Source organism: Nyctereutes procyonoides, unplaced genomic scaffold, assembly GCF_905146905.1.
Source record: "Nyctereutes procyonoides isolate TBG_1078 unplaced genomic scaffold, NYPRO_anot_genome, whole genome shotgun sequence".
In the NCBI taxonomy this organism is placed as follows: domain Eukaryota; kingdom Metazoa; phylum Chordata; class Mammalia; order Carnivora; family Canidae; genus Nyctereutes; species Nyctereutes procyonoides.
Window position 1 is genome coordinate 81279492 of NW_026575146.1, and position 27708 is coordinate 81307199.

At 39.2% G+C, this 27708-nt stretch overlaps 1 protein-coding gene across 1 annotated transcript; it reads left to right on the forward strand.

Moving 5' to 3' along the window:
• Positions 1–1755: 1755 nt before the first annotated feature.
• Positions 1756–27424, forward strand: LOC129500350 (zinc finger protein 383). Its single transcript, XM_055310716.1, has 5 exons — positions 1756–2047; positions 16112–16168; positions 21139–21265; positions 21573–21668; positions 25244–27424. Exons 2-5 carry the CDS (start codon positions 16160–16162, stop codon positions 26437–26439), a joined length of 1428 nt encoding a protein of 475 aa, XP_055166691.1. The 5' UTR covers positions 1756–2047; positions 16112–16159; the 3' UTR covers positions 26440–27424.
• Positions 27425–27708: the final 284 nt, after the last annotated feature.

Sequence of the window (27708 nt, forward strand, 5' to 3'; positions counted from 1 at the left end):
AGTTCATGGGCTTTTCTTTTCTTTTTTTTTTTTTTGGGGGGGTTTTGGGTTTTTGTGACACACACACACACAGAGCGAGTTTGGGGAGGTAGGCAGGGACAGAGAAAGAGTGAGAGAAAGAATCCCAAGCTGAGTGGGCTGAGCGTGGGGCCCAGCCTCAGGACCTAGGCAGAAATCAAGAGGTGGACACACCCAACTGACTTAGCCAACCAGGTGCCCCCTCATTGGCTTTTCTTTGAACCTCACTGAAACTGGATTTTTCTGTTTTGGTACCCTTTTGTAACTTTTGTTTCTAAGGGGTTAAAGGGGTAGGATTCATATCTAAGCTGTTGTATTGATCATACTAATAAGTCCTTTTCCGCCCCTAATTAGGGGTGTCAGGGATCAAACCATCGAAGACAAATGCTGTAGGAGACTGAATTTCTACACATGAAAACAAGATCCCTAAAATCATGGGAGGGTGTGGGATCCACAGCCATATGCAAGGAACAAAGATATGATTTTATGTATATATATATATATATATATATACATAAAATCATATATATATATATTTGAAATTATATGTCAGACCAATTGGTTTGTTTTTTGATTCTCCAAAAGTCAAGTAAAATTGATGGCACCAGAACATGCACTCCAGCTATTATTAGTTTCCAGATGAAGAAAATGAGGTAACTCCTCCAATTTCACATATTGCCTTACACATTGGGGCAATCCTCAGAGTCACCACTATCATCTTCAACACACAAAGCCTGAAACTCCAGACAACCTGCTATCAGCCCCTTTCCAGGCTTTTGGGTTACTTGTCTTCGGTTTCTCTTGTGGGATTTGGGTCTGAGACTCCCAGGTCTCTATTCCCTGAGCAGCATCCAGATCCCGCTCCACACTCATCCATTGAGGAAGGCAAAAATGGCAATTTAGTCAGTCAGTCCCGGGTAGTCTCAGTGGGTTATGTGAAAATTAATAAGGGGAAATGTCACTAAAGTAGAGCTGGGAGGCTAGAAGAGGGACTGTCAGTTACAGAAAGAGTAGTCAATTAAGGACTCTCAATAGGAAAGAATGTAAATTACTGGCCCCAAAGGTAAAGGATGTACAGAGCATCACCTACAATCAATTGACTACCCCTGCAGTTCAGCCAATGATAAACCAAGATCACCCCAGGTTTCTCCAATGGTTTTCCTTCAAAAGAACTTCCCAACTCCCGCCTTCTTTTCCATGAAAGAGCTCTTCTTTGTTTGCTGTTACTTGTATTCTGGCAGAGCTTTTTCCTCCTAAATTGCAATTCTGTTATTCCCAACAAACACATTTTGGTGGTAAAATAACTGACAGTTTTATTTTTTCTTTAAAGATTTTTATTTATTCAGTCATGAGAGACAGAGGGAGAGAGGCAGAGACACAGGCAGAGGGAGAAGCAGGTTCCATGCAGGGAGCCCCATGTGGGACTCGATTCCAGAACTCCAGGATCATACCCTAAGCCGAAGGCAGACGGACTCAACCGCTGAGCCACCCAGGCGTCCCTGAAAGTTTTATCTTTAAGGTTAACAGATACAAGTACTAAAAGAGTCTTGGGTGAAGCTCCACTCTTCACTGTGGGCAAGCTCAGTGCATTGCTCTGAAACAATCCACACAGGAGGTAGCCTTACCCTTTCCACCTCTAGACTACATTTCCCAGAAGTTCTTGCGGCTGCAAACAACTTCCGTGGGAACTCAGCAACATTTTTCTATTTCTTAGGAAACATGAGGCTCCCGGGGACTGGCAGGGCCCATGGAGGAAGCTTATCTCCAGGGAGTGTGGGATGTCTCCTGTGGGAACCTGACTCGGAGACTGCTCTTGGATCTAGAAGACCCTCTGCAGCGATCTGGAGAAGGGAGCAGGGATATCGGCTCAGCTTAGGTTTATACGCCAGCAGGAAATCGAAGCGCCAGGCGCCATCTTGTCCGGGCCGACCTGCTTCCTGACTACATTTCCCAGAGGCCCCCGGGGGAGCAGGGCCGTTCCTTCACTCGCCTGCTTGATTCTCGGCCTCCCGGCAAGGGGAATTACAAGGTGAGAGGCCTAAATCTTGGGGGCTCGACCAGGCTGCTCAGGTGCGTCTCTGGGTTGGGGAGGAGCAGCCTAAAGGGGCCTTCTGCGCGAATCTGGAGTCTCCGGCGCCTTTGAGTTGGTCGGATTGGGGGAACGGACCAGAGGAACAGGATTCCATGTGTGCGACTGTGACCTTAGGTGACTCTGCGGCGCTCCGTGTGGGAGTGTGATTGTCGGCCCCTGTGGTGGGTGTGTCATTGCGACTGACCATGCGCGGACCTCTGTTTGCAGGTGTAGCTGGGTATCCCTGTTGTAGGTTTGTGGTTCTGACTGTGCAGCTCAATGGGTATAGGTGTGACTGTCCCCACCGTGGGTCTGTTCGTATGTGCGTTCCTTTTGTATGACATTTTGTGTAGGATGTGGGAGTGTACAGAATCCGTGATTGTGCGGCCATGAGTTATCTGAGGGGCGTGTGTGGTTGGGTTGAATGTTAGCAACACTGTGCCTCCTGGATGTCTGTGACTTTGTGAGGACGTGGGAGTGTGATCATGTAACTTTTTGTGGCGCCGTGTGTGCAGTTGGAGGGTGTCTGTAACTGTTGCCAGGGTGGCAGTATGTGTTGTGCCACTAGTTGTGTGAGGTCAGGACAAGATTTTGGTCTTGAATGGCAGAGACCTCTCCCCTTCTGACATGCTCAGACAGAAATGCTCCGTACAGCCTAGACTCCGACCTCTCTCTGTGGATGGTAGGTGTGAGTCCAGAGCTGCTACTTCCCTGGTCAGTCTTCGCCGCAAGAAGGGTCTGGCATCTATCTCGTGATTCCTTTCTCCTTCCTCAGCTCTGCTTTTCTCAGATAGGTCCCCAGAGGAAGGAGGAGGAATGGCTGTTTAAGAAGCCAAATAGAAGGGGTTTCCTTTTTAAGCTTTTCTTCTTCTGGATGGCCTTGTTTAACTCAGAATCATCTATGTGAGCTGGAAAAATCTCCATTGAAGGAAAGAATGGGGGCAGCCTGGGTGGCTCAGCGGTTTAGCACCTGCCTTTGGCCCGGGGTGTGATCCTGGAGTCACGGGATTGAGTCCCACGGGCTCCCTGCCTGGAGCCTGCTTCTCCTTCTGCCTGTGTCTCTGTCTCTCAAGAATAAATAAATAAAATCTTAAAAAAAAAAAAAAAGGAAAGAATGGGAAGCCCTAGGGGTAGGCCCACAGATCCCAGCATTTCCTTCTACATAGTGTTCACATATTAATTGAGAAAACATCTCAATTTCTCCAATGTATTAAGCTTTTGCTTTTTAAACACACACACACACACACACACACACGATTATTTTAAAGAATTTGGAAAATAGGAAGTTAGAACAAAAGTAAACTCCTACCACCCAGATATAACCATCGTCAATATTTTAATTGATTTCCTTCCAACACATTTCCTGTGTACATACAAGATACATTATGTTCAAGATCAAAATCTCGTAGCATTTATCATTTCACATTTTTTTGTTTTCACTAAAATTTATAGCTATTATTAATTAATTTTCCTTGGTTAGAAATTACTGAATATTGCATGCATCCACAAAAGTGCTTAAGATATAGACATACAATTTAAGAATTATATAGACATACAATTTAAGAATTATATAGCGGAACTTCTATATAACAAAAACTTGTGTCAGCCCTCCAAAAGCCTCTCTTCTTCCTGCCCCCAGAATAAACTTATTCTCTTCACCTCTTTAGGTAATCCTTATTCTGACTTTGGTGATAATGTATTTTCTCGATGTTAAAAAAAACCCAAAAACCCATTTATCATATATCTACACATTCCTGACTAATATGGTTAGGTTTTGTCTTTTTATAGAAATGAAATTGTGCTGGGTAATGTTGTTTTGAGTCTTGTCTTTTTTAAACAATATTTTATTTCTTAGGCTTATCCTTTTGGTCATAAACTATAGCTATATATTTGAACATTGGTTGTTTTCTGTTTTTGACTTATTTGAAAGGGCTGCTGTAAAGATGTTTTTATAAGTACTCTGCTACACATAGGTATGCTTTCCTAGGGTATAAACATGCAAATGGAATTGCCAGGCCGTAGGATTTATGTGTATCTTCAAATTTCCTAGATAATGCTGAACTGGTTTTCAATATGGTTGACCAGTTAGATTTTTTTAAAGGATTTTATTTATTTATTCATGAGAGGCAGAGACATAGACAGAGGGAGAAGCACGCTTCCAGTGGGGAGACTGATGTGGGATTTGATCCCAGGACCCTGGGATCATGCCCTGAGCCAAAGACAGATGCTCAGTCACTGAGCCACCCAGGTGTCCCTGTATCAGTTAAATTCTTACCAGCAGTTTATCAGCATAGTCATCTGTATTCTCTCTAATACTTGGTCACTTGGTATTTTAATTTTTTTATTTGCTAATACAAAGATACATTGTTTATGAAGTATGACATACATTCCAAAAATACAGAAACCAAAGCATATGACTTGATGAATTTTTTTCTTTTTTTTTTTTTATTTTATGATAGTCACAGAGAGAGAGAGAGAGAGGCAGAAACACAGGCAGAGGGAGAAGCAGGCTCCATGCAGCGGGAGCCCGATGTGGGATTCGATCCCGGGTCTCCAGGATCGCGCCCTGGGCCAAAGGCAGGCACCAAACCGCTGCGCCACCCAGGGATCCCTGACTTGATGAAATTTTTAAAGTAAGCATATTCATTTAACCAGATCTCAAATCAGATTAGGAAATAGAACATTACCAGCATTTTAGAAGCCCAGTTCTTGACCCATCCATTCACTATTCACCTCTCCCAAAGATAACCATCACTGAGTCTTCTACAGCCATAAAGTAATTTTCTCTGTTCTGGAATTTTATGTAAATAGTATCACACAATTTGTGCTTGGCTCTTTTTGTTTAACATTATACTTCACAGGTAATATGAATGAATGTAATATGTAATAATATTATGTAGCATGAATATGCAGGATTCATCCATGTTCCATATTGCTGTGGATCATTCATTGTTATTGCTGTTTAAAATGTCATTGCATGAATATAACACAATTTATTTATCAATTCCATTTTTGATTGGCATTTGAATTTTCAAGATTTTAAATTGGGGCCATTATGAAAAAAGCTATCCTGAATATTCTTCATGTCTTTTGGTGCACATATGAATGCATTCTGTTGGGTATATCCCTAGGAATAAAATATTTGTGTTGTGGGTTATGCATATATTCAGCTTTAATATACAGTCATGGTTTTCCTAAATGATTTTATCAATTTAAGATCCTACTTCATTGTGTCAGAAAAGACATTAGAAACATTGCCAGAAAGAACAATAGTTTATAATAAAAAGGTTAGTCTACCAATAAATATTATAGTCCTAAATAGTTACCTTTGTAAAATGTTTCAAATATATTTGACAGAAATAAAAGATGGAGTGGACAAATCATAATCAAAGTAGGGGATTTTAGCATTTTTCTCACTTTTCACTGTTAGAACAAACAGTATATACCCAGTAAAGCTGTATAATACCAAAACAGTATAATTGACAAACTTAACCTAATTGACATATGTGGAACAGTGTGCTTTCCAACTACAATGTATATTATCTTCAGATGCACATATCAAAATGTGTGGTGTTGCTAAAGTTGAACCTGAGGGAAATAATATAGCTATAAATGCATAAACTAGTAAAGAAGAATGTTGAAAAAAATTTTTTTTAATTTTTTTTAATTTTTTTTTTTTTTTTTTTAATTTATGATAGTCACACAGAGAGAGAGGCAGAGAGGCAGAGACACAGGCAGAGGGAGAAGCAGGCTCCATGCACCGGGAGCCCGACGTGGGACTCGATCCCGGGTCTCCAGGATCGCGCCCTGGGCCAAAGGCAGGCGCCAAACCGCTGTGCCACCCAGGGATCCCCAGAATGTTGAAAAATTAATGACCTCTGTATTCATCTCAGAATTTTTTTTTTAAGGTTTATTTACTTATTCACGAGAGACACAGAAAGAGAGAGAGAAAGAGAGGCAGAGACACAGGCAGAGGGAGAAGCAGGTTCTTCGCAAGAGCCTGATGCGGGACTCGATCCCGGATACCGGGATCACAACCCGAGTCAGAGGCAACCGCCCAACTGCTGAGCCACCCGGGCGGGCGTCCCCATCTCAAGATTTTTTAAGACCCCTTTTTATTTATTCAAGAGAGCTAAGAGCAGGAGTAGCAGCAGAGGGAGAGGGACTGAGCATGGAGCCTGAGGTGAGGCTCAGTCCCACGACTCAGACCATGACCTGAGCTAAAACCAAGAGTCGGATGTTTACTGACTGAGCCACCCACACACCCATCTCAGGATGTTAAGACAAAGTATACTAAGGGGTATCTGGGTGACTCAGTGGTTGAGCATCTGCCTTTGGCTTAGGTGGTGATTCCAGGGTCCTGGGATTGAGTCTGGTATGGTGCTCCCCAGAGGGAGCCTGCTTCTCCCTCTGCCTGTGTCTCTCATGAATAAATAAGTAAAATCCTAAAAAAAAAAAAAAAAGAACCTGAGCCTTGTGATCATTATGCTGAGTCCCTTTTTATATGTCATCAGACATGTAAATTTCTGGGTTTTAATATAGATTTTTATTTTTGTAACTCAGTTTTCTTTATTGGATGTGGTATGTGCTTAAAGCTTTGCATGGTCTGCAATGTCATCACAACTCATCATCCTGTCATACTGAGCTAGGCTAGGCAGTTTTTAAGAAATGTAAATTTTCCTAATATCGTTATTTAATTATTAAGGATTTAATTTTGTTAATAAAATGTTAATTTCCTAGATGATAATGGATTGAGTATGCAGTGAGCTCTCATTTGGAACATTCAGCTTGCTTATTATTTTATTGTACCCTATTTCTACTTGGATTTGTGTGTGCTCACTTGTGCCAACTGTGGAATAGAATACCCTTTCTATCTAGGGTTATATGTGAGGCCACATGTGTGATGGGTCCTACCTGGTTTTGGTACAGTTTTTTCCTTCCTTCCTTCCTTCCTTCCTTCCTTCCTTCCTTCCTTCCTTCCTTCCTTCCTCTCTTTTTAAAGATTTTGATTTTTTTTTTTATTCATTTGACAGAGAGAGCATAAGGGAGAGGAGAGGGAGAAGGGAGCAGAAGGGAGCAGAGGGAGAGGAGAGGGAGAAGGGAGCAGAGGGAGAGGGAGAAGTAGACTTGCTGCTGAGCAGAGAGCCCCATGTGGAGCTGGATCCCAGGACCCTGGGATCATGACCTTAGCCAAAGGCAGACACTTAACTGATTGAGCCACTCAGGCACCCCTATTTCTTTCTTTCTTTCTTTTCTTTTCTTTTTTTTTTTTTAATTTATGATAGTCACACAGAGAGAGAGAGAGGCAGAGACACAGGCAGAGGGAGAAGCAGGCTCCATGCACCGGGAGCCCGACGTGGGATTCAATCCCGGGTCTCCAGGATCGCGCCCTGGGCCAAAGGCAGGCGCCAAACCGCTGCGCCACCCAGGGATCCCGGCACCCCTATTTCTGACGCTAATTAGCTTTTTCGAAGTTCCTTGAGTTTATACTTTTCAGATTATACAAGTAGAAACAAACACTTATACCAGAAATATAACTAGTAAGACAAGAAAAAAAACCACACATATAATCACTCACTAATTATAGCCAGTAAAAAAAAGGTATTTTTATTCATCTTTTTTTGTGTACTTTATATTTTTCTCTCACATGGTATTATGGACTTAAAGCATTTTTCAATGTTTTAATTAACTGATGGTTGTTATGGACTCCATCATAGTACAAGGAGGAGTGGCAGGGGAAATATTCATAGTATATTGTTGAATAATGTTTCACTATACTGCTAGTGAGGGCCCCTACTAGGAGACTTTTTAAAAAAAATTAAGTAATCTCTATACGCAATGTGGGGCTCATATTCCTCATCCTGAGGTCAAGAGTCAAGTGCTCTATGACTGAGCCAGGCAGGCAACCCTTAGGAGATTCTTACAAGGAATCCTTTCAGCACAGCTTCTGATACTTTTGAGAGTATCATCTTTTGGCAACAGCAGCAAAATGTTGCAAATTATTTTTTGTTCTAAGGTGTGGAGTTAGCTATTATTTAGGAACTCTCTTTTCTTTTATTTGTTCCTCGCTTCTCTTCTTTCCTTCTTGGAATTGAATAAAAGACCAAATACAGATGACTATGTTATACCTGAGAGTTTCTGTTGAACAAATGTGCTGCTATTGTCGGACTATTTTAAGTGGTACCACAGCTCAAAAGTTTTCTTTTTAAGATTTAGTGTTCATATCTTCTTGTCTTCTTTCTTTTTTGGTTTTCTTATAAGTCATTTTTTCAACCTTCAAAATTTTCTCATACTTGGATAGATTATTGAGGGGAGGAGTTAGCAATTAATTGAGGGAGTAATTAAATCTGAGATGTTTCCGCAATAGACATCTATTATGGAACAATGAGCAAAATTTGCTTTTTTAAATGAAGTCTTTTTTTTTTTATTGATTTATGATAGTCACACAGAGAGAGAGAGAGAGAGGCAGAGACATAGGCAGAGGAAGAAGCAGGCTCCATGCACCGGGAGCCTGATGTGGGATTCGATCCCAGGTCTCCAGGATCGCGCCCTGGGCCAAAGGCAGCGCCAAACCGCTGCGCCACCCAGGGATCCCAAAATTTGCTTTTTTAATGATCAAACAAGACTTAAATTATATATGCAGGTCGGCACCTTCCTCAGGAAAGTGGTTGTGAGCAATGACAGGTACATGCAGGTGTTAAATATTAGCTTCATTATACAGTGATTGAAGACTCCCATGGTGACTCTGACTTCATAAGGCTATTTGCTTATGACTCTATTTATCTAAAAAATAGCAAGCACAAGAGTAGGAGAGTTAGAATACATATAGTATTTTATCAGATTAGCACTCAGTGTTTTGAGCAGGTTTACTCTAAAGTAGTTTTTTAAGAAAGAGTTTATTTATTTGAGAGAGAAAAAGCATGAGCAGTGGGGTGGAGAAGGGCAGAGGGAGAGTGAGAAGCAGGCTCTCTGCTGAGCAGGGACCCCCACATTACTTGATGCCCGGACTCCAGGATCATAACCTCAACCAAAGGCAGATGCTTAACCGACTGAGCCACCAAAGCACCCCAGATTAAAGTAATTGGGGTGGTGTGGATGAAAAAGTAAACAAATCCTGGAGTTTCCTCAAGAGGGTCAAGATGAGCATTAGTCTCCCCACTTTCATTGGGCCTAAACTCTTTCTGTCTTAATTACCTCCACCATCCTTTCTTCTGGCCAAAACCATGCAAAGATGTACTGGTTTCCCCTCTCCCATTAGCCATTCAGAACGTTCACCCCACTCTCAATTTCCTTGTCCTTAATAGGAAGTAAGAGTTCTTGCCTGAAGAGGAAGCTATAGGAATAGGAATGTTCTCAGAAAAGTAATGGACTGTAGTAGAAATTACATTAGGAGAGAATTCTAAAGGAGCTCATGGGTGGCTTAGTTGGTTAAGGGTCTGCCTTGGCCTCAGGTCATGATCCCAGAGACCCAGGAGTCCCAGGATCCAGCTCCCCACTCACTGGGGAGTCTGCATCTCCCTCTGCCCCTCTGCTTGCTCATGCATGTCTGTGTGTGTTTGTGTGCACGCTCACTTTCAAATAAAATCTTTTTTAAAGCAATTTTTTTTTTTTAGGATTTTATTTATCCATTCATGATAGAGAGAGAGGCAGAGACACAGGCAGAGGGAGAAGAGGGCTCCATGCAGGAAGCCCGATGTGGGACTTGATCCCAGAACTCCGGGATCTCACCCTGAGCCGAAGGCAGGCGCCCAACCACTGAGCCTCTCAGGCGTCCCTCAAATAAATAAAATCTTTAAAAGAATTCTAAAGACTTGGGTTCTTTTTTTTTTTCTTTTTTAAAGATTTTATTTATTTATTCATGAGAGGCAGAGAGAGAGAGAGAGGCAGAGACATAGGCAGAGGGAGAACCAGGCTTCATGCAGGGAGTCCAATGCAGGACTCGATCCCTGGACCCTGGGATCTCGACCTGAGCCAAAGGCAGATGCTCAACCACTGAGCAACCCAGGCATCCCAAGAATTGGATTCTTAAAAGTTAATTTCAGCATCATTAGTCTTAAGGAAAATGTAAGTTAAACCATAAAACCATAATGAGATACCACTTCCTATCTTGTAGGATGCCTGTGATAAAAAAAGACAGTACAAGATAAATATTTTGATAAATTACTGGTGAGATGCAACATGGTTCAACTCTTTAGAAAACTGTTTGGCAGTTCTTCAAAATGTTGCCATTTGACTTAGGAGTCCCATTTCTAGGTATGTATTCAAGAGAACTAAAAACAAAACATGAACAAACCAAACAAAAAAAAAAGAGAGAGAGAGAGAACTGAAAACAAATATTCACACAAAAACTTGTCCATGAATGTTCATAGCAGCATTATTCACAGTAGCCAAAAGTAGAAATAATCTAGATGTCTACCAACTGATGAAGAGATAAACAAAATGTGATCCATTCCAATGGAATATTATTCAATAAAAGGGAATGAAGTTCTGATAACATGCCACAATATGGATATACCATGAAAACATGATAAATGAAAAACACCTAGTCACGAAAGGCCACATACCATATGATTCCATTTATATTGGTTGATATGCAATGTTAGACAAGTTCGTAGAGGCAGCAAGTAGATTTGTGTCTGCTTAGGGCTGAAGCTAAGGGAGGAGGGAAAAAAGGAGATTGATTGTTAATGGGCTTTTGGGGAAATGAAAATGTTCTAAAATTAGATCATGGTGATATACTAAAAATGTAGAATTTATATATTTTAAAAGACTGGTTTATATAATATATAAGTATATCTCAATAAAGCTATTTAAACAAAAATCAAAGCCAGCTAAAAATAGTGGAGAAGAGTCTAGATAAAACCATATTGGCCATGACCTGATAATTATTGAAGCTAGTAGTTAATGGTACATGGAGGATTTTCATACTATTTAAACTCTACTTTTGTGTGTGTCTGGGGATTTCAGTATTAAAAGGTTAAAAAAAAAAAAAACTAACCTAATGCCTAATTGAGAAATACCAGAAGCATTCATAGTAAAATTAGGGAGAAGGCACCATCAGCAGTATTATTGAACCTTTGTTGTTTTTTTCCCCCTAAGTCCATTAGAAAACCATCACTCCATAGGAAACAACTAGAAAACAACTGCTTTATTTTTTCCCAGTAACTTCTGTCAAGCTTCTCTGGGCCAGTTGATTTCCTGCCTGTGGATAAATGTTTCAGTCACAGAAAATAATCCTCTAGTTTCTTTTAGTCACAAAACCAGACTCATTTCAGTAATTAGAATGTCTGTTTCACTTTACTAATTGATGCCATAAACTTTCTTTTTAAAAGTTTAACCTCCAGGATGCTGGGTGGCTCAGTGGTTGGGCGCCTGCCTTTGGCTCAGGGTGTGATCCCAGAATTCCGGGATCAGTCCCACATCAGGCCCCCTGCAAGGAGCCTGCTTCTCCCTCTGCCTGTGTCTCTGCCTCTCTCTTTCTGTGTCTTTCATGAATAAATAAATAAAATCTTAAAAAAAAAAATTTAACCTCCTGGTTCCTTGAGCTAGATGCTTCCAGTGAGAAAGCTTGATGATTGCTTCTCTTTTTCTTTATCCTTTCTTTCTTTTTTTTTTTTTTTAAGATTTTATTTATTCACGAGAGATACAGAGAGAGAGGAAGAGACATAGGCAGCTGGAGAAGTAGGCTCCCTCCCTGCTGGGAGGATTTTATCCCCAGATCCAGGATCACAACCTGAGCCTAAGGCAGACCTGAGCCTAAGGCAGATGCTCAACCACTGAGCCACCCAGGCATCCCTCTTTTTCCTTCTCCTAAACTTCTCTGTTCAGCTAGACAATTCCTTGAAGTGGGGAGCAGTGAAAAGAGAGGGAAAAAAAAATCTTAATTGTAGGGACCCTAGTTCTCTATAGCCTTGGGGCATGTTTGCAACTCTTTCTCAGGAGAGTGCAGTGGCTCTAGTCCATCTGGCTGCTTACAGTTCCTACATTCATTCAGGCTTTGGGCATCTGTCCTCCATGGAGCTCATCTGTAGAGCTGGAAATCCTTTTGGTAGGCCTAGAATGAACCCAGACCCAGGCCGGGTCCTCCTGTGGGGCCCATATCTAGTTCCAAGAGGAAATGAGGTCCCAGTCTTTTGTGCCCTCTAAACTCGAACACAAGGAAAAATTTCCCAAAAACTCCTGTCACATTCCACTTGAAAGTCTTGTGGCACTGAGGTCCCTCTTTTCTGTCCCTGTGAGGAGGAATACAGAGCACACTGGTGCTTTCCAAAAACAGATTTTTATCGCAAAGACAGCCTCCTCCTATGCACTCTCCAATCTCTGAAACACCTTTAGATGTCGAATTGAACTGAGGGCACAAAATCAATTTGCAGCCAGTTTCTTTTGCACGATACAGAAGATGGCCAGGGTTCTTGGGGCACCTGGGTGGCTCATTTGGTTAAGCATCTGCCAAATCATCTGTCATGATTCCAAAGTCCTGGGATGAGCCCCACATCAGGCTTCCTGCTCAGCGGGAATCTGCTTCTCTCTCTCTGTCTGCCCCTCCTCTCCACTTGTACTCTTTTTCAAGTAAATCTTAAAACAAAACAAAACAAAACAAAAACAATGGCCAGGGTTCTCACTATGGAATGCAGAGTTTTGTGGCTCCTATTGACTTTCTCTTCTTCAGGACTTCTAAATCAAGAATGGGAGAGGCAAAGTTTAACATCCTGTTATAGACTGAAAACTATTACAAATAAAGTAGAATTCAAAAAGGTACACAGCCAATATCCAGAATTTTGTATATTTAAAACAAAATAGAAGATACACTGGGAAAAGTATAATAAGATTTATAAGTAAATAATATATAATACATTTACATATAATAAGTATATACTTATAATTATGTTTATTAATTTTTATAATTATATAATTACGTATTATTATTTATAAATATAATTAATAATAGGCACAAAACTATTATAAGATACATAGGAATAATATGAAAAAGAAATGAGCATGTTACACTTGAGGAAAACTTTTCAGTATTATGCTGAAGGACACAAACATTGACTTGAATAAATAGAAAGATATATGTTCCGGGAGAGCATCTCAACATCATAAAGGTGTCAGAACTCCTTAAGTTAACATATTCATTTTATGCAGCCTCAAGAAACATACTAATATATTTTTAAACAATTTATGCTCATATGGGAAATCAGAATATCAGGAAACTTGAAAAAGATGAGTAGTGTGGGGTTATTATTATTTTTAATCTAGACAGTCTGGCTTCAGAGCCAGAACTTTTTTTTAAGACTTTGTTTTATAGCAAAATCAAGGGGAAGGTACAGAGATTTCCCACATACACCCATAGCCTCTCTGTTCATTATCAATATCCCCCACCAGGTACATTTGGTACACTTTCTTTATAAAAGCTTTTTAATTTTTTCTCTATTTTTATTTTATTTTATTTTTTAAAAGATTTTATTTATTTATTCATGAGAGACACAAAGAGAGAGAGGGGCAGAGACATAGGCAGAGGGAGAAGCAGGCTCCTTGCGGGGAGCCCGATATGGGACCCCGATCCCGGAACTCCAGGATCACACCCTGAGCCAAGGCAGACACTCAATTGCTGAGCCACCCAGGTATCCCTTTTTTCTATTTTTAAAAAAGATCTTATTTATTTGAGAGAGAAGGAGCATGAGTGGTGGGGGGAAGGGCAGAGAGATGGGGAAGCAGACTCCCCTCCCCACTGAGCAGGGAGGACCCCAGGATCATGACCTGACCTGAAGGCAGACACTTAACCAACTGAGCCACCCAGGTGCCCCCATTTGGTACACCAATGAACCTATATTGACACTTCATGATCATCCAAAGTTCATAGTTTAGATTGTAGTTCATTCTTGTTCATTCTATAGGTTAAGACAAGTGTATAATGACACGTATCCATCATTATAGTATATCATACAGAGTAGTTTTAGTGCCTCCAAAATCCTCTGTGTTCTGCTTATTCATCTCCCCCCCCCCTTTCCCAAGCCCCTGGTAGCCACTGATCTTATTACTGTCTTCAGAGTTTTACTTTTCCAGAGTATTATATAGTTTGAGTCATATAGTATATATTGGCTTTTTTTTACAGTAATATGTATCTAAGCTTCTTTTATATTTTTTATGGCTCCATAGCTCACTTTTTATCCTGAATGTCATTCTGTTTTCTGGATGTACCTCAGTTTATTTAACCACAAACCTACTAAAAGTTCCAAGTCTGGGAATTAGGAATAAAGTTGCTGTGCAAGTCTTGGTGTGGACATAATTTTTCAGCTCCTTTGGGTAAATGCTAAGAAGTGTGATTCCTGAATCATATAAGAGTATGTTTATTTTATTATTTTTTAAAGATTTTATTTATTTACTCGTGAGAGAAACAGAGAGGCAGAGACACAAGCAGAGGGAGAAGCAGGCTCCCTGAGGGGAGCCCCATGTGGGACTCGATCCCAGGACCCTGAGATCACAAACTGAGTCAAAGACAGATGCTCAACCACTGAGCCCCACCCAGGTACCCCAAGAGTATGTTTAATTTTTTTTTAAGATTTTATTTATTTATTTATTCATGAGAGAGAGAGAAAGAGAGAGAAAGAGAGAGAGAAGAGAGAGAGAGGCAGAGAGAGAAAGCAGGCTCCATGCAAGGAGCCCGATGTGGGACTCTATTCCAGGATTCCAGGATCATGCCCTGAGCCGAAGGCAGATGCTCAATGGCTGAGCCACCCAAGCATCCCAAGAGTATGTTTTATTTTGTTAGAAACTGTCAAACTGTCTTCCAAAGTGGCTGTATCATTTTGCATTTCCACCAGCAATGAATGAGAGATCCTGTTGCTCTTTGCCAGCCTTTGGTGTTGTCAGTGTTCTGAATTTGGGCATTCTAATAGGTATGTAATGGAAGCAGTGAGTGTGATGCTGGCCAGAGAATAAAGATGAAACACTGAACCAAAATAGAACCACAGTAAATCCAAACATGTACCATCTGTGATAATGGTATAGCATTTAAATCAATGCTGTAGTCCTCTGCTGTAAGACTCACTGCCCCCCTCATTTCAACGTATCTGAAGTCAGGTAATATCTAATACACTTTTTATCTTTCTTAGTGGCATATAAAATAATAGTGCATTTTAAGTAAGATACATTATTCACATGTGACCTTGGTACACTTGGGTAGTCGGCCTCCTGTGAGAGAAATTAAGTAGGATTCCTAAGTCATAAATTATACTGAAATAAAGTTATAATTTATAATCTTATACTGTCATCTTTATTAAATATTATACCAAAATAAAATAATAATTGATTAAAGTCTTAAGTATGACAAAGCATTAAACAGAGAAATTTATATAAATATACATAAGAAAAATCTTCTTACCCAAAAGCTATAAAAGTTGACACTTTGTTTTGCATGGCAAAAACCTATAAGCAAAATTAATTTTGTTTTAAAACAGACCTATAGCATAAGAATGAGGAGTGCCTCTGTGTATGCCGCAGTGGCAGTTCTGGGGGGATGGGAGTTGACTGACTGGCTTGGGCTTGGGAAGTGAAAAGACTTCATTAGGAAAGTTTTTGTCCTGATCAGAGCATAGAGCATACTCCGTTCCTGGCCAAAGAGTACCATTTGGGTGAATCTGCGTGAGGACTTGAATGAGGGCTGCAGAGGAGGGATCTGCTCAGGTAGGTCATAGCAGCTCTGCCTTGGGTTCAGAACAACATCACTGAAGTGAGACAAGGTCTGGCCTGAATTCTTTGGCTGAGGCAAGAACCTGGGTTAATCCGAAAAAGGAGAGGGAATCTGAGTCTATTCCTTTGAATCCCCTAGCCAGAATCCATTTTACTACAGCTAGCCTGGGGCTTTTGGGGTTGAAGAGGTAGGATTTATCCCATACTCCCACTGACCACAGTTACATCAAAGACCCAGAGTGGTCAAATGAATACTGTAAAGCCAGTGTGGTTTCTAGAGCATTTCTTGCTTACCCAGTCCTGCTTTCTCAAAATACTCTCCTTTCTCAGGAAAACAGCCCCAAGGAGGACTGATCATTTCCTGCAATACTGAAAGCCATGGCCCAGGTGAGTTGATGCTTTTTCTTACCTTCCTGACAGTTTCAGATTTTAAAAAGAATTATTTTTTTAAAATTATCATACAAGTATTTGTTTTCCTACTCCTGACATTTCTAGCTATCAGGTTTCCCCTTCAGAATCCTAGGTTTCCTTTTCCCCTCAGTCTAACCAGATAATCTTTTAAATAATAATCAATTTGTAAATACAAATTGGTATTTACCAGTGAGATAGGATAGGAAGTGATGGTGGTAGCTCCAAATGTTAAACTATTGTAAGATCTCCCAGTTTATGCGGCTTGGAAGATTGTGGGGTTAGTAGCTGATCCTGATATATCTCTGTGACTATTACAGCATCAAGGAGCCAATGATCAATTTGAAGTTGGACAGGAAGTGTGGGTCATGAGGAACTTCTATATGAATCGCCAGTTTTCTTTATCTCAGAAATAAAAATACTCCCTAAAGGGAGATACCTGCATCTTTTTTAGCTGATTCCAATAGAGTATATCCATATTTTAATTAATATTCCTATATTGCTATTTCTTGATTAAATTTTTAGACATTTTGCAAGGTTTTTTTTTAAAAGGTATGTGTAGATTTACATGTGCCATATCACACTCTGTTTCCTTTTCCCACAACAGTTATATCACAATTTTGTTTAAATCAATGCTATACATATAATTAGAGCCTTACAGATATTCTATTCTCTACCAACAACCTTTGAAAAACTTGATAATAATAAATTTCAGACATTGGAAATTTAGAGGAGTTACGAAATACCATATACTCACCATTCAGCTTCAACTCCAAGTCAGTTTTGTTTCATTTGTACTGATACCTTGCACGCTACCGTACCCTCTCTTCTACACACAGGATTATTTTGAAACAAATACAAATTGGTATGTATTTCTGAAAGATAAGGATTATTTGTGAAAACAACCATTATGCCATTATTGCATCTAGAAAAGTTAGAAATAATTTGTTAGTATCATCAATATCCAGCAAGTTTTCAAATTTTCATAATTGTTGAATTTTTTAATCACTTATTTGGGTTATAATCCAAATAAGGACTGTGCACTGCAGTTGATTGATGTCTTTTGAGTCTCTTACTTTGTAGGTACCCCTTCTGTTTTCAAAAAGGAATGGCTCATTTGTCCACTATTTGAATTTTGCTGATTGCATCTCTGTGGCATCGTTTGAGTGTTTCCTAAAAATTGGTAGTTAAATCTAGATGATTGATCAGATTCAGTTGGGATTTTTTTTTTGTCATGAATATGTTATAGATGGTGATATGTGATTCCATCAGGAGGCTCATTTTATCAGTTCTCTTTTTGTAATGTTATATACTGTTGATGATTACTGTCTAAGTTAGAGGTTGCAGAATGATATTTTAATTCTTTCATTCTTCATAGATTAGGTGAAATACTCTTTATAAAGCAAACTTCTCATCAACCGCTTGGTTACCCTGAAGGATAGTCTGTCTAGGAAAGAATATTTGAACAATGATTTTGGTTTCTTAGATTCCTAAAAAGGTGACCGGTAGTTTTTTATTCACTATTATGAGTTCATGATTTAAACATTTTTTTATGTATCAGTACATTATACTTGATCCTCAAATGATACCATTTTTGGCCATTGAGAGACTCCTCAAGTTGGTGTCTAAGTCTTTGTAACATGATTCTAATAATTTTTGGTAGCTCGCGCTTTTTTTTTTTTATTCGCTTTCTGATATAAGAGAATATTCAGATTCATCCTCTGCATTTCTGACTCAATCCTGAAGTCATCTTTTATTTGAATATGATGCTTAAGGACTACAATCTCGATACTAGAGGTGCTTATTCCTACTAGATTAATTATTATTTGTAGGCCTTTTCAAATAGAGTCAGGAACTTGTTTGTTTTTAATATAAAATAAACTGATTAGGGACGCCTGAATGGCTCGGAGGTTGAACGCCTGCCCTTGGCTCAGAGCATGATCCTGGATTCCCGGGTTTCAAGTCCTACATCGGGCTCCCTGCATGGAACCTGCTTCTTCCTCTGCCTATGCATCTGTCTCTGTGTCTCTCATGATAAATAAATAAAATATTTTTTTAAAAAATAAATAAATAAAGTAAAATAAAATAAACTGATTAACCCCCCTTTTTTAGTTAACATACAATGTTATGTTTGTTTCAGGTGTACAATATAGTGATTTAATATTTCCATATATTAGTGCTCATCAAAATAAGTGTACTCCTAATCCCCTTCATTTATTTCACCTATCCCCCTGCCCACCTCTACTCTACTTTGCTTTTTCTCTATAGTTAAGAGTTGTTGTTGTTTTTTTTCCCCTTTGGTGGTTTGTTTTATTTCTTAAATTTGACGTATGAGTGAAATTATATGGCATTTTTCTTTCTCTGACTGGCTTTTTTACTTAGCATTATATTCTCTAGATCCATCCATGTTATTGCAATGGCAAGATTTCATTCTTTTTATGGCTAAATAATATTCCATTGTATATTAGTGTCACATCTTTATCCATTCATCTATCAGTGGACACTTAGGTTGCTTCCATAATTTGGCTATTATAAATAATGCTGCTATAAACATAGGGGTGCGTGTCTCCCTTTGAATTGGTGTTTTTTATTTTTTTAAGATTTTATTTATTTATTCATGAGAGACACACAGAGAGAGGCAGAGACACAGGCAGAGGGAGAAGCAGACTCCATGCAGGGAGCCTGACACGGGACTCGATCCTGGGTCTCCAGGATCACAACCTGGGCCAAAGGCAGGCACCAAACCGCTGAGCCACCCAGGCATCCCGAATTAGTGTTTTTGTATTCTCTGAGTAAATACCAGAATGCAATTACTGGATTGTAGGATAGTTCTATTTTTAATTTTTTGAGGAACTTCCATACTGTCAAAGTGGCTGCACCAGTTTGCATTCCCACCAACAGTAGAAGAGGATTCCTTGTTCTCCACATCCTCGCCAACACCTGTTGTTTCTTGTGTTGTTGATTTTAGCTATTCTGATAGGTGTGAGGCAATATCTCATTGTGATTTTGATTTGTATTTCCCTGATAATGAGTTATGTTGAGCATCTTTTCATGTGTCTGTTGGCCATCTGTCTTCCTTAGAGGAATATCTGCTCAGGGCCTTTGCCCATTTTTAAATTGGATTATTTGTTTTTTGAGTATTGAGGTTTATTTGTTCTGTATGTATTTTGTATACTAACCCTTTATCAAATATGTTTGCAAATGTCTTTTCCTATTTAGTAGGTTGTCTTTTAGTTTTGTTGATTGTTTCCTTTGCTTTGGAGAAACTTTTTATTCTGATGTAATCCCAATAGTTTAATTTCGCTTTTATTGGGATGCCTGGGTGGCTCAGTGGTTGAGTGTCTGTCTGCCTTCGGCCCAGGGCATGATCCCAGAGTCCCAGGATCAAGTCTTGCATCGGGCTCCTTGCATGGAGTCTGCTTCTCCTCCCTCTGCCTATGTCTCTGTGTCTCTCTCTCTGTGTCTCCCATGAATGAATAAATAAAATATTTTTTTTTAATTGCTTTTATTTCTCTTATCTCAGGAGACATATCTAGAAAGATGTTACAGCTGATGTCAGAGAAATTACTCCCTGTGGTCTCTCCTAGGACTTTTATGGTTTCAGGTCTTACACTTAGGTTTTTAATTCATTTTGAGTTTGTTTTTATGTATGGTGTAAGAATGTGGTCCAGTTTCATTCTTTTGCATGTAACTGTTGAGTTTTCCCAACACCATTTGTTGAAGAGACTGTCTTTTTCCCAATGTATATTCTTTCCTCTTGTCAAAGATGAATTGATCATATAATTTTGGGTTCATTTCTGGGCTTTGTGTTCTGTTCCATTTGGTTTATGTGCTTATTTTTGTGCCAGTACCATACTGTTTTGATTACTACAGCTTTATTTTTATTTTATTTTATTTTATTTTTATTATTATTATTTTGATTACTACAGCTTTAAAACTTAACTTGAAGCCTGGAATTGTGGTACCTCCATTTTTTTTTTCCTTTTCAAGATTGCTTTGGCTATTCGGGTTTTTTGTGGTTCCATACAAGCATTAGGAGTGTTAGTTCTATTTCTGTGAAAAATACTGTTGATATTTTGATAGGGATTGCATTATTATTTTTATTTTATTGTATTTTTTAAAAGATTTTATTTATTTATTCATGAGAGACACAGGCAGAGGGAGAAGCAGGCTCCATGCAGGGAGCCTGATGTGGAACTTGATCCTGGCACCCCAGGATCACACCCTGAGCTGAAGGGAGATGCTCAACTGCTGAGCCACCCAGGCATCCCTGATAGGGATTGCATTAAATCTGTAGACTGCCTTTGGGTATTATTGACATTTTAATAGTACTTGTTCTTCTAGTCCATGAGCACAGAATGTCTCCTTTTGTTTATGTTGTCTTTAACTTCTTTCATCAGTATTTTATAGTTTTCAGAGCATGAATCTTTCACATTTTTGGTTAAGTTTATTCATAGAAAAAAAAGTTTATTTAAAGACTTTTTATTTATTTATTTTTTAAAAAAAAATTTATTTATTTATTCATGAGAGACACACACACACACAGAGAGAGAGAGAGAGAGAAGCAGGCTCCATGCAGGGAGCCCAACGTGGGACTCGATCCCAGGTCTCCAGGATCAGGCCATGAGCTGAAGGCAGTGCTAAACCGCTGAGCCACCTGGGCTGTCCAAAGTTTTATTTTTTAAGTACTCTCTACACCAAACATGAGCCTTGAACTTAAAACCCCAAGATCAAGAGTCAACATGCTTTACCAACTGAGCTAGCCATGTATCCTCTAGATATCTTATTATAAAATAAACTAATTACTCTTGCATCTGTTTTTAAGATCCAAAGATACTAGTTCTAAGTGATAACAATACAGTCACTCATTTACTTTAACCCATGGTACAAGTGCAGTAATGTCTGAATTACTTTTATTACACAAATAATATATATGTTTATTGTTTCAGGGATCAGTGATGTTCAGTGATGTGTCTATAGACTTCTCACAGGAGGAGTGGGAGTGCCTGGACCCTGGTCAGAGAGACTTGTACAGAGATGTGATGTTGGAGAACTATAGCAATCTGCTGTCAATGGGTAAGGGCTTCTATACCAGTAGTTTAGAGTTCTCCTCTGGAATGTTCCTTCCACAGTGAATTTCCCAGCTGCTTTTCGAGTTACCGGCTGAATTTCTGCTCCCTATCCCCAAATAAGTGGTTTGAGCTGCAATGAAAAGGAAGAGTTGGAAATGGGCAACTCCAGTGACTATGGCAGAAGCTTCATCCTCTTTCTTTGGCTGTTCCTGTAGTGGCATCTCCTCTTTGGTCATCAAGGGACTGGATTTGATTTCCAGATCTGGTTTACCCACAGCATAACCATGTCCCATATCTTTTCTTGTGAGCAGGACTTTACATTCCTAAGCCTCAAGTTATCTCCTTACTGGAACAAGGAAAAGAGCCCTGGATGGTTGGCAGAGAGCTGACAAGAGGCCTGTGTTCAGGTGAGTGAGAAATGATTGGGCAGGAGCAAGGCACTACAGGTAAACTCAACACCTTGAGATATTATCTAGGCTTGTGAGGATAACCAAGTCCTCTTGGCATGAGTTTACAAATGAGCTGTTTCATTCCTTCTCTCACTTACTACTCCTTCTGCTTTTCTTCTCCAACACACCTCATAATTTCAAGTAGGAAGTGCCCTTCACTTCCCCTCCAATAAAACGCTTTTAACCATATTTTAGATTTAGTTCCTTACTAACTTTTCTTCCTCTTAGACTTGTCTAAATGTTTTTTTGGTTACCACCCCCAAAATAATGTGAGTTTGTGTGCACCATGTCTTCATGGATATTACTTGCCAGTGACTCATCAGTTTGTTGCACATTTTTCCTTTACCCAGTGTTTTTCATTTATTGATTTGTGCAAGGGAGTCTGCCAGGTGCTATAGTTTGCTAATTATGTCAGCTATTAAGAACTTGGGCATCAAAAAATAGTGCTAGAATATATCCATAAAGAATTTCCACAAAGTAGACTCTAGTAAAGAGAATCAGGGAGCATAGCAGAAAGTCAGAGGCTAAATATGCAGAAGTGGAAAATCCATACTGAAATAATAGTTCGGAGTTTTGCAGGTGATTGTAGTTCTCTTCCATGATGACAGTGTTGGGAAAACCAAAAAGGCCTGTAATAGGAAGGAAGAGGTGTCAAGAAGGAGAGATTTAGGATAAAGTGTTACCTTATCCAAAATGCTCCAGAAGAGCAAACTGTATAGTAAATATTGGTCCCACTGCTGGGATTATATCATTGAACAAAACATTCAGAATTTTGCTCTTCTGGAGCCTGTGTTCTAGAGGGTGAGAGAGAAAAAATAGGTACATTTTGAGGGCAGCTGGGTGGCTCAGTTGGTTAAGGGTCTGCCTGCAGCTGAGGTCATGATCCCAGGGTCCTGAGATGGAACCCCGCATCAGGCTCCCTGCTCAGTGGAGAGCCTGTTTCTCCCTCTCCTTCTGCCTCTCTCCTTGCTTGTGCTCTCTCCTCTCTCAAATAAAATCCTTTAGAAAAATAGATATGTTATAATGTCAGGTGGTGGTATGTGATATGGAGGGAAGTTAGAGAAGTCCTCTTTGATGAGGTGATATTAAACCAAGACCTACAGGAAGTGAGGGAACAAATAATGTAAAAGTCTGGTAGAAGAATCAGTTGGAATTCCTCGCTAGTCAGCTTGTTTTCACTTTCTATTATCTTTCCATGACAGTATTTTACACTGTGTCTTATTTTCTTTCTGTCTGCCTTAAACTTTAGCTGCCTCCTCTCTCAGCCCCTGCAGTAGTACATGAGCAAGTCTCTCTCTTCTCCCAAGATCAGCACCACAAAATTCCAAAGCAAATGGTATTTTTACTGAACCACCAAAACATAACATACTCTGAGTCTTCCCTATCTGCTAGTCACATCAGTTTAGTTCAGTACTGGGGATCCCTGGGTGGCTCAGCGGTTTAACGCCTGCCTTCAGCCCAGGGTGTGATCCTGGAGACCTGGGATTGAGTCCCACATCAGGTTTCCTGCATGGAGCCTGCTTTTCCCTCTGCCTGTGTCTCTGCCTTTCTCTTTCCCTCTCTTTCTCTCTCTCTCTCTCTCTCTCTCATAAATAAATAAAATCTTTTTTAAAAATTTAGTTAAATACCTTATATTTATTTCAGGCTCTGCCCCCCTTTTGGCTAGCCTTCTGTAATCTCTTTCAAATTTCGGCCAATAGATCCTTATTTTGGATTCTGTTCATTTTCCACTGCATCTGGGAGTGCTGCAGTTCTGACACTAACTGTCCAGAGTTAACCTAGACCCCACAGGTTAACAGAGTTTACACAAGGCTGCCCTCACTTTATTTTATTTCACTCTTTTAATGATCTTATTTATTTATTTGCATGAGAGAGCATGCATGCATGAGCATGAATGGAAGAAGGGGCATAGGGAAAAGAAGAGGGAGAAGCAGACTCCTCACTGAGCAGGTTGCCCAGTGTGGGCCTGGTATTCCAGGACCCTGGGATCATGACCTGAACTGAAGGCAGACACTTTTTTCTTTTTTAAGATTTTATCTATTTATTCATGACAGACAGAAAGAGGCAAGACACAGGGAGAGGGAGAAGCAGGCTGCATGCAGGAAGCCCGATGTGGGACTCAATCCCACAGGACTTGATCCTGGGATTCCAGGATCACACCCTGAGCCGAAGGCAGAAGGTCAACCACTGAGTCACCCAGGTGTCCCTGAAGCCAGACGCTTAACTGACTGAGCCATCCAGGTGCCCCAAGACTGCCCTCACTGTAAATGCCAGCTTCAAGTCTCAGGGTTCTTAGACACCTGCATGTCTGAGCTACTGGCCATAAATTTGGGGATTTTCACAGCTCCTGCAAGTTTAATTATTTGCTAGAGTGATTCACAGAACTCCAGAAAGTTGTATACTTAAAATTGCAATTTTACTTTGAAGGATATATTTTAAGGTAACATCTAGTAGGTTTACGGATGTAGAGGTTCCACGTCCTCTCCTTGAAAGTGTGTCACTTTCCTGGCACATCAGGTGTGTTCACCAACCAGAAAGCTCCATTGAGCTTTGGTGTCCAGAATTTTTATTGAGATTTAATCACATTGGCATGATTGAGTGAGTGTCATTGGCTGTTCAATCTCTGGCTTCTCTCTCTTCGCCAGAGGTCCAGTAGCCGAAAGTCCCAATCTCCTAACAACATGCTAGATCTTTCTGGTGAACCCCATCCTGTAGCTATCTAGGGATCTGCTATGAGTCACCTCATAGCAAAAAACACTCCTATCAGGAAATTCCAAGGGTTTTTGAAGCTCTGTGTTAGAAACAAGGGACAAAGACCAAATTTATTTTTTATTATACTACAGAGCCCAAGAATCTTCCCCTGTGTGCATTTATTCCTCTCAGGGAGTGGATTAATTTTCTGACCTCTATTAAAGGTCTTTAATACTTTTTGTAATACATATGGTATGATGGTCCACTTTGGTTTCTTACATGTACACACATGCATGCTTATATAGATGTATATACAACTTGTAATCTTTTCATATGCCCAAGTATTATATATTTACTGTCCTTTCCTTATGATTCTGATCCACATCAGTATTTGAGAATCACTGTGGTTTCCTTTTTCTATAGTCTCCTCTCTCTGCATTCTGCATTATATCTCATTAATTTCAGTGCATTTTTTGGGTCCACTTTCAGATTAAACAGATGTACTTGAGAACTATATGTCATTTACTACCAGATATTATTTTCACTTTAATTTTTCCATTTCTCATATAAAAGTTTAACTTTTCATAAATGGGTGGTGGGAGAGGAGGGGTGTAAGAATATTTACCATTTTGGGCATCCCCGGTGGCTCAGTGGTTTAGCACAGCTTTCAGTCCAGGGCATGATCCTGGAGACCCAGGATCGAGTCCCACATCAGGCTCCCTGCATGGAGCCTCCTTCTCCCTCTGCCTGTGTCTCTGCCTCTGTCTTACCCTCTCTGTGTCTCTCATGTATAAATAAATAAAATGTTTAAAAAATATATTTACCATTTTATTTTCTTTCAGATCTGGAATCAATGTGTGAAACCAAGTTACTATCTCTGAAGAAGGAAGTTTATGAAATAGAATCATGCCAGAGGGAGATAATGGGACTTACAAAGCATGGCCTTGAGTACTCCAGTTTTAGAGACATTTTGGAATATAGAAACCACTTTGAAAAACAACTGGGATATCAAAGTGGGCATTTCAACCAAGAAATATTCTCTCATGAATACATGCCCACATTTATTCAACAGACATTCTTTACTTTGCATCAGATAATTAACAATGAAGAGAAACCCTATGAATGTAAGAAATGTGGAAAGGTCTTTAGTCAGAATGCACAATTTATTCAACATCAGAGAATTCATATTGGTGAAAAATCTTATGAATGTAAGGAGTGTGGGAAATTCTTTAGTTGTGGCTCCCATGTTACTCGACATCTGAAAATTCACACTGGTGAAAAACCCTTTGAATGTAAGGAATGTGGCAAAGCCTTCAGTTGTAGCTCATACCTTTCTCAACATCAGAGAATTCATACTGGTAAGAAACCCTATGAATGTAAGGAATGTGGGAAAGCCTTTAGTTATTGCTCAAATCTTATTGACCATCAGAGAATTCACACTGGTGAAAAACCTTACGAATGTAAAGTATGTGGAAAAGCCTTTACTAAGAGCTCACAACTTTTTCAACATGTGAGAATTCATACAGGTGAGAAACCCTATGAATGTAAAGAATGTGGCAAAGCTTTTACTCAGAGCTCAAAGCTTGTTCAGCATCAGAGAATTCATACTGGTGAAAAACCCTATGAGTGCAAGGAATGTGGCAAAGCTTTTAGTAGTGGCTCAGCACTTACTAATCATCAAAGAATTCACACTGGGGAGAAGCCCTATGATTGTAAGGAATGTGGGAAAGCTTTTACTCAGAGCTCACAACTTCGTCAACATCAGAGAATCCATGCTGGTGAGAAACCCTTTGAATGTCTTGAATGTGGGAAGGCCTTTACCCAGAACTCACAACTTTTTCAACATCAGAGAATTCATACAGATGAAAAACCATATGAATGTAATGAATGTGGAAAGGCCTTTAATAAATGCTCAAACCTTACACGACATCTGAGAATTCATACTGGTGAGAAACCGTATAACTGTAAGGAATGTGGGAAGGCATTTAGTAGCGGCTCAGATCTCATTCGTCATCAGGGAATTCATACTGATGAATAATAAAAGTTAAAGCTTTTGTCACCTTTAAACAAAAAAAATAATTTGATAGTTACTCTTTCACTTTTTTTTTAAATTTTATTTTACATTTCTTTTTAATTCAAATGTATTTCACTCTAAGTTATGAATTAAGATTCTAAGTTGACATTTGCCCACCCCCTGTTCCCCAGTCTTGGGCAGTTGTTCAATAATTCTTTTCTTCTCCATTTGTTTGTTTTACCTTTTTGGTGAGACATTATTGTTTATATTTGCTTGTATTTTTCTTCTCTGATCTATATATTTGTGCTTACATCAATATTGTACTGTTTAACCTTGTATTTTTTTAATTGTAGAATTATAACCTTGTTTTTGAAGTCAGTAATAATTTTTTGTTTCATTTCACAAATTTGTGTTTTCAGAAAATCAGGAAACCAGAAACTAAAAAGCCAAGATTATCAGTAATCATAGCAACTATCAATGATTACTCTTAAGTTAGTAGAGCAAATCCTACCAGACTTTGTTTTCAAAGTCATAGTATGCATGTTATTCCTTTGCCTGTTTTGATCATGCCAAAATATATGGTTGCCATTTCAGTAAATACAGATTTTTTTTTTAATGACTTCTATATACTTAATGGCTTTTTAAAATGACTTTATTACTTGTGTTTTGTTTGCATCTAAGCATTTGCAGTTATTAAATCTGCCCTGATTACTATGACCCAAAATTTATGTTTGGATGTTTGTTTGTGTCTTTTAAAAGATCTATTTTAATTGCTGAAATTATGCACCTTTTCTCTCTGTAAACTGTTTTGTTCATTTTCATCCACCTCAGTCTCCTACTAGATAGGTAATTAACTGCTGTTATCCAAGTGTTGTTTATCTTTCCAGTTTTGTTTGTTTTGTTTTTACTTTTTACTTATATGTTAGTGGCATTTTTATTTCCTATGTATTATTAAAGATAATCATGCTGTATGTGTTGGTTTGTTGTGAGGATTCAATGAATTAATAAATGTAAAGTGCTTAGAACTATTCCTATTACATAGTAAATGTTTAGTAAAACTTGTCCACTATTATTATTGATACATTCATTTTCATAGTTATCTTCATTATTATTTGTGGAAAGGATTTTTTTTAAAAGTTTATTTAAGTAATCTCTATGCCCAGTGTGAGGCTTGAACTCATGACTGTGAGATCAAGAGTCACACAGTTTTCTGACTGAGCCAGCCAAGTGCCCCTGTTTGTGGAAGGGATTTTAACCATGTTGCTTATCTTTGTCTAAATCGAAGAATTCATA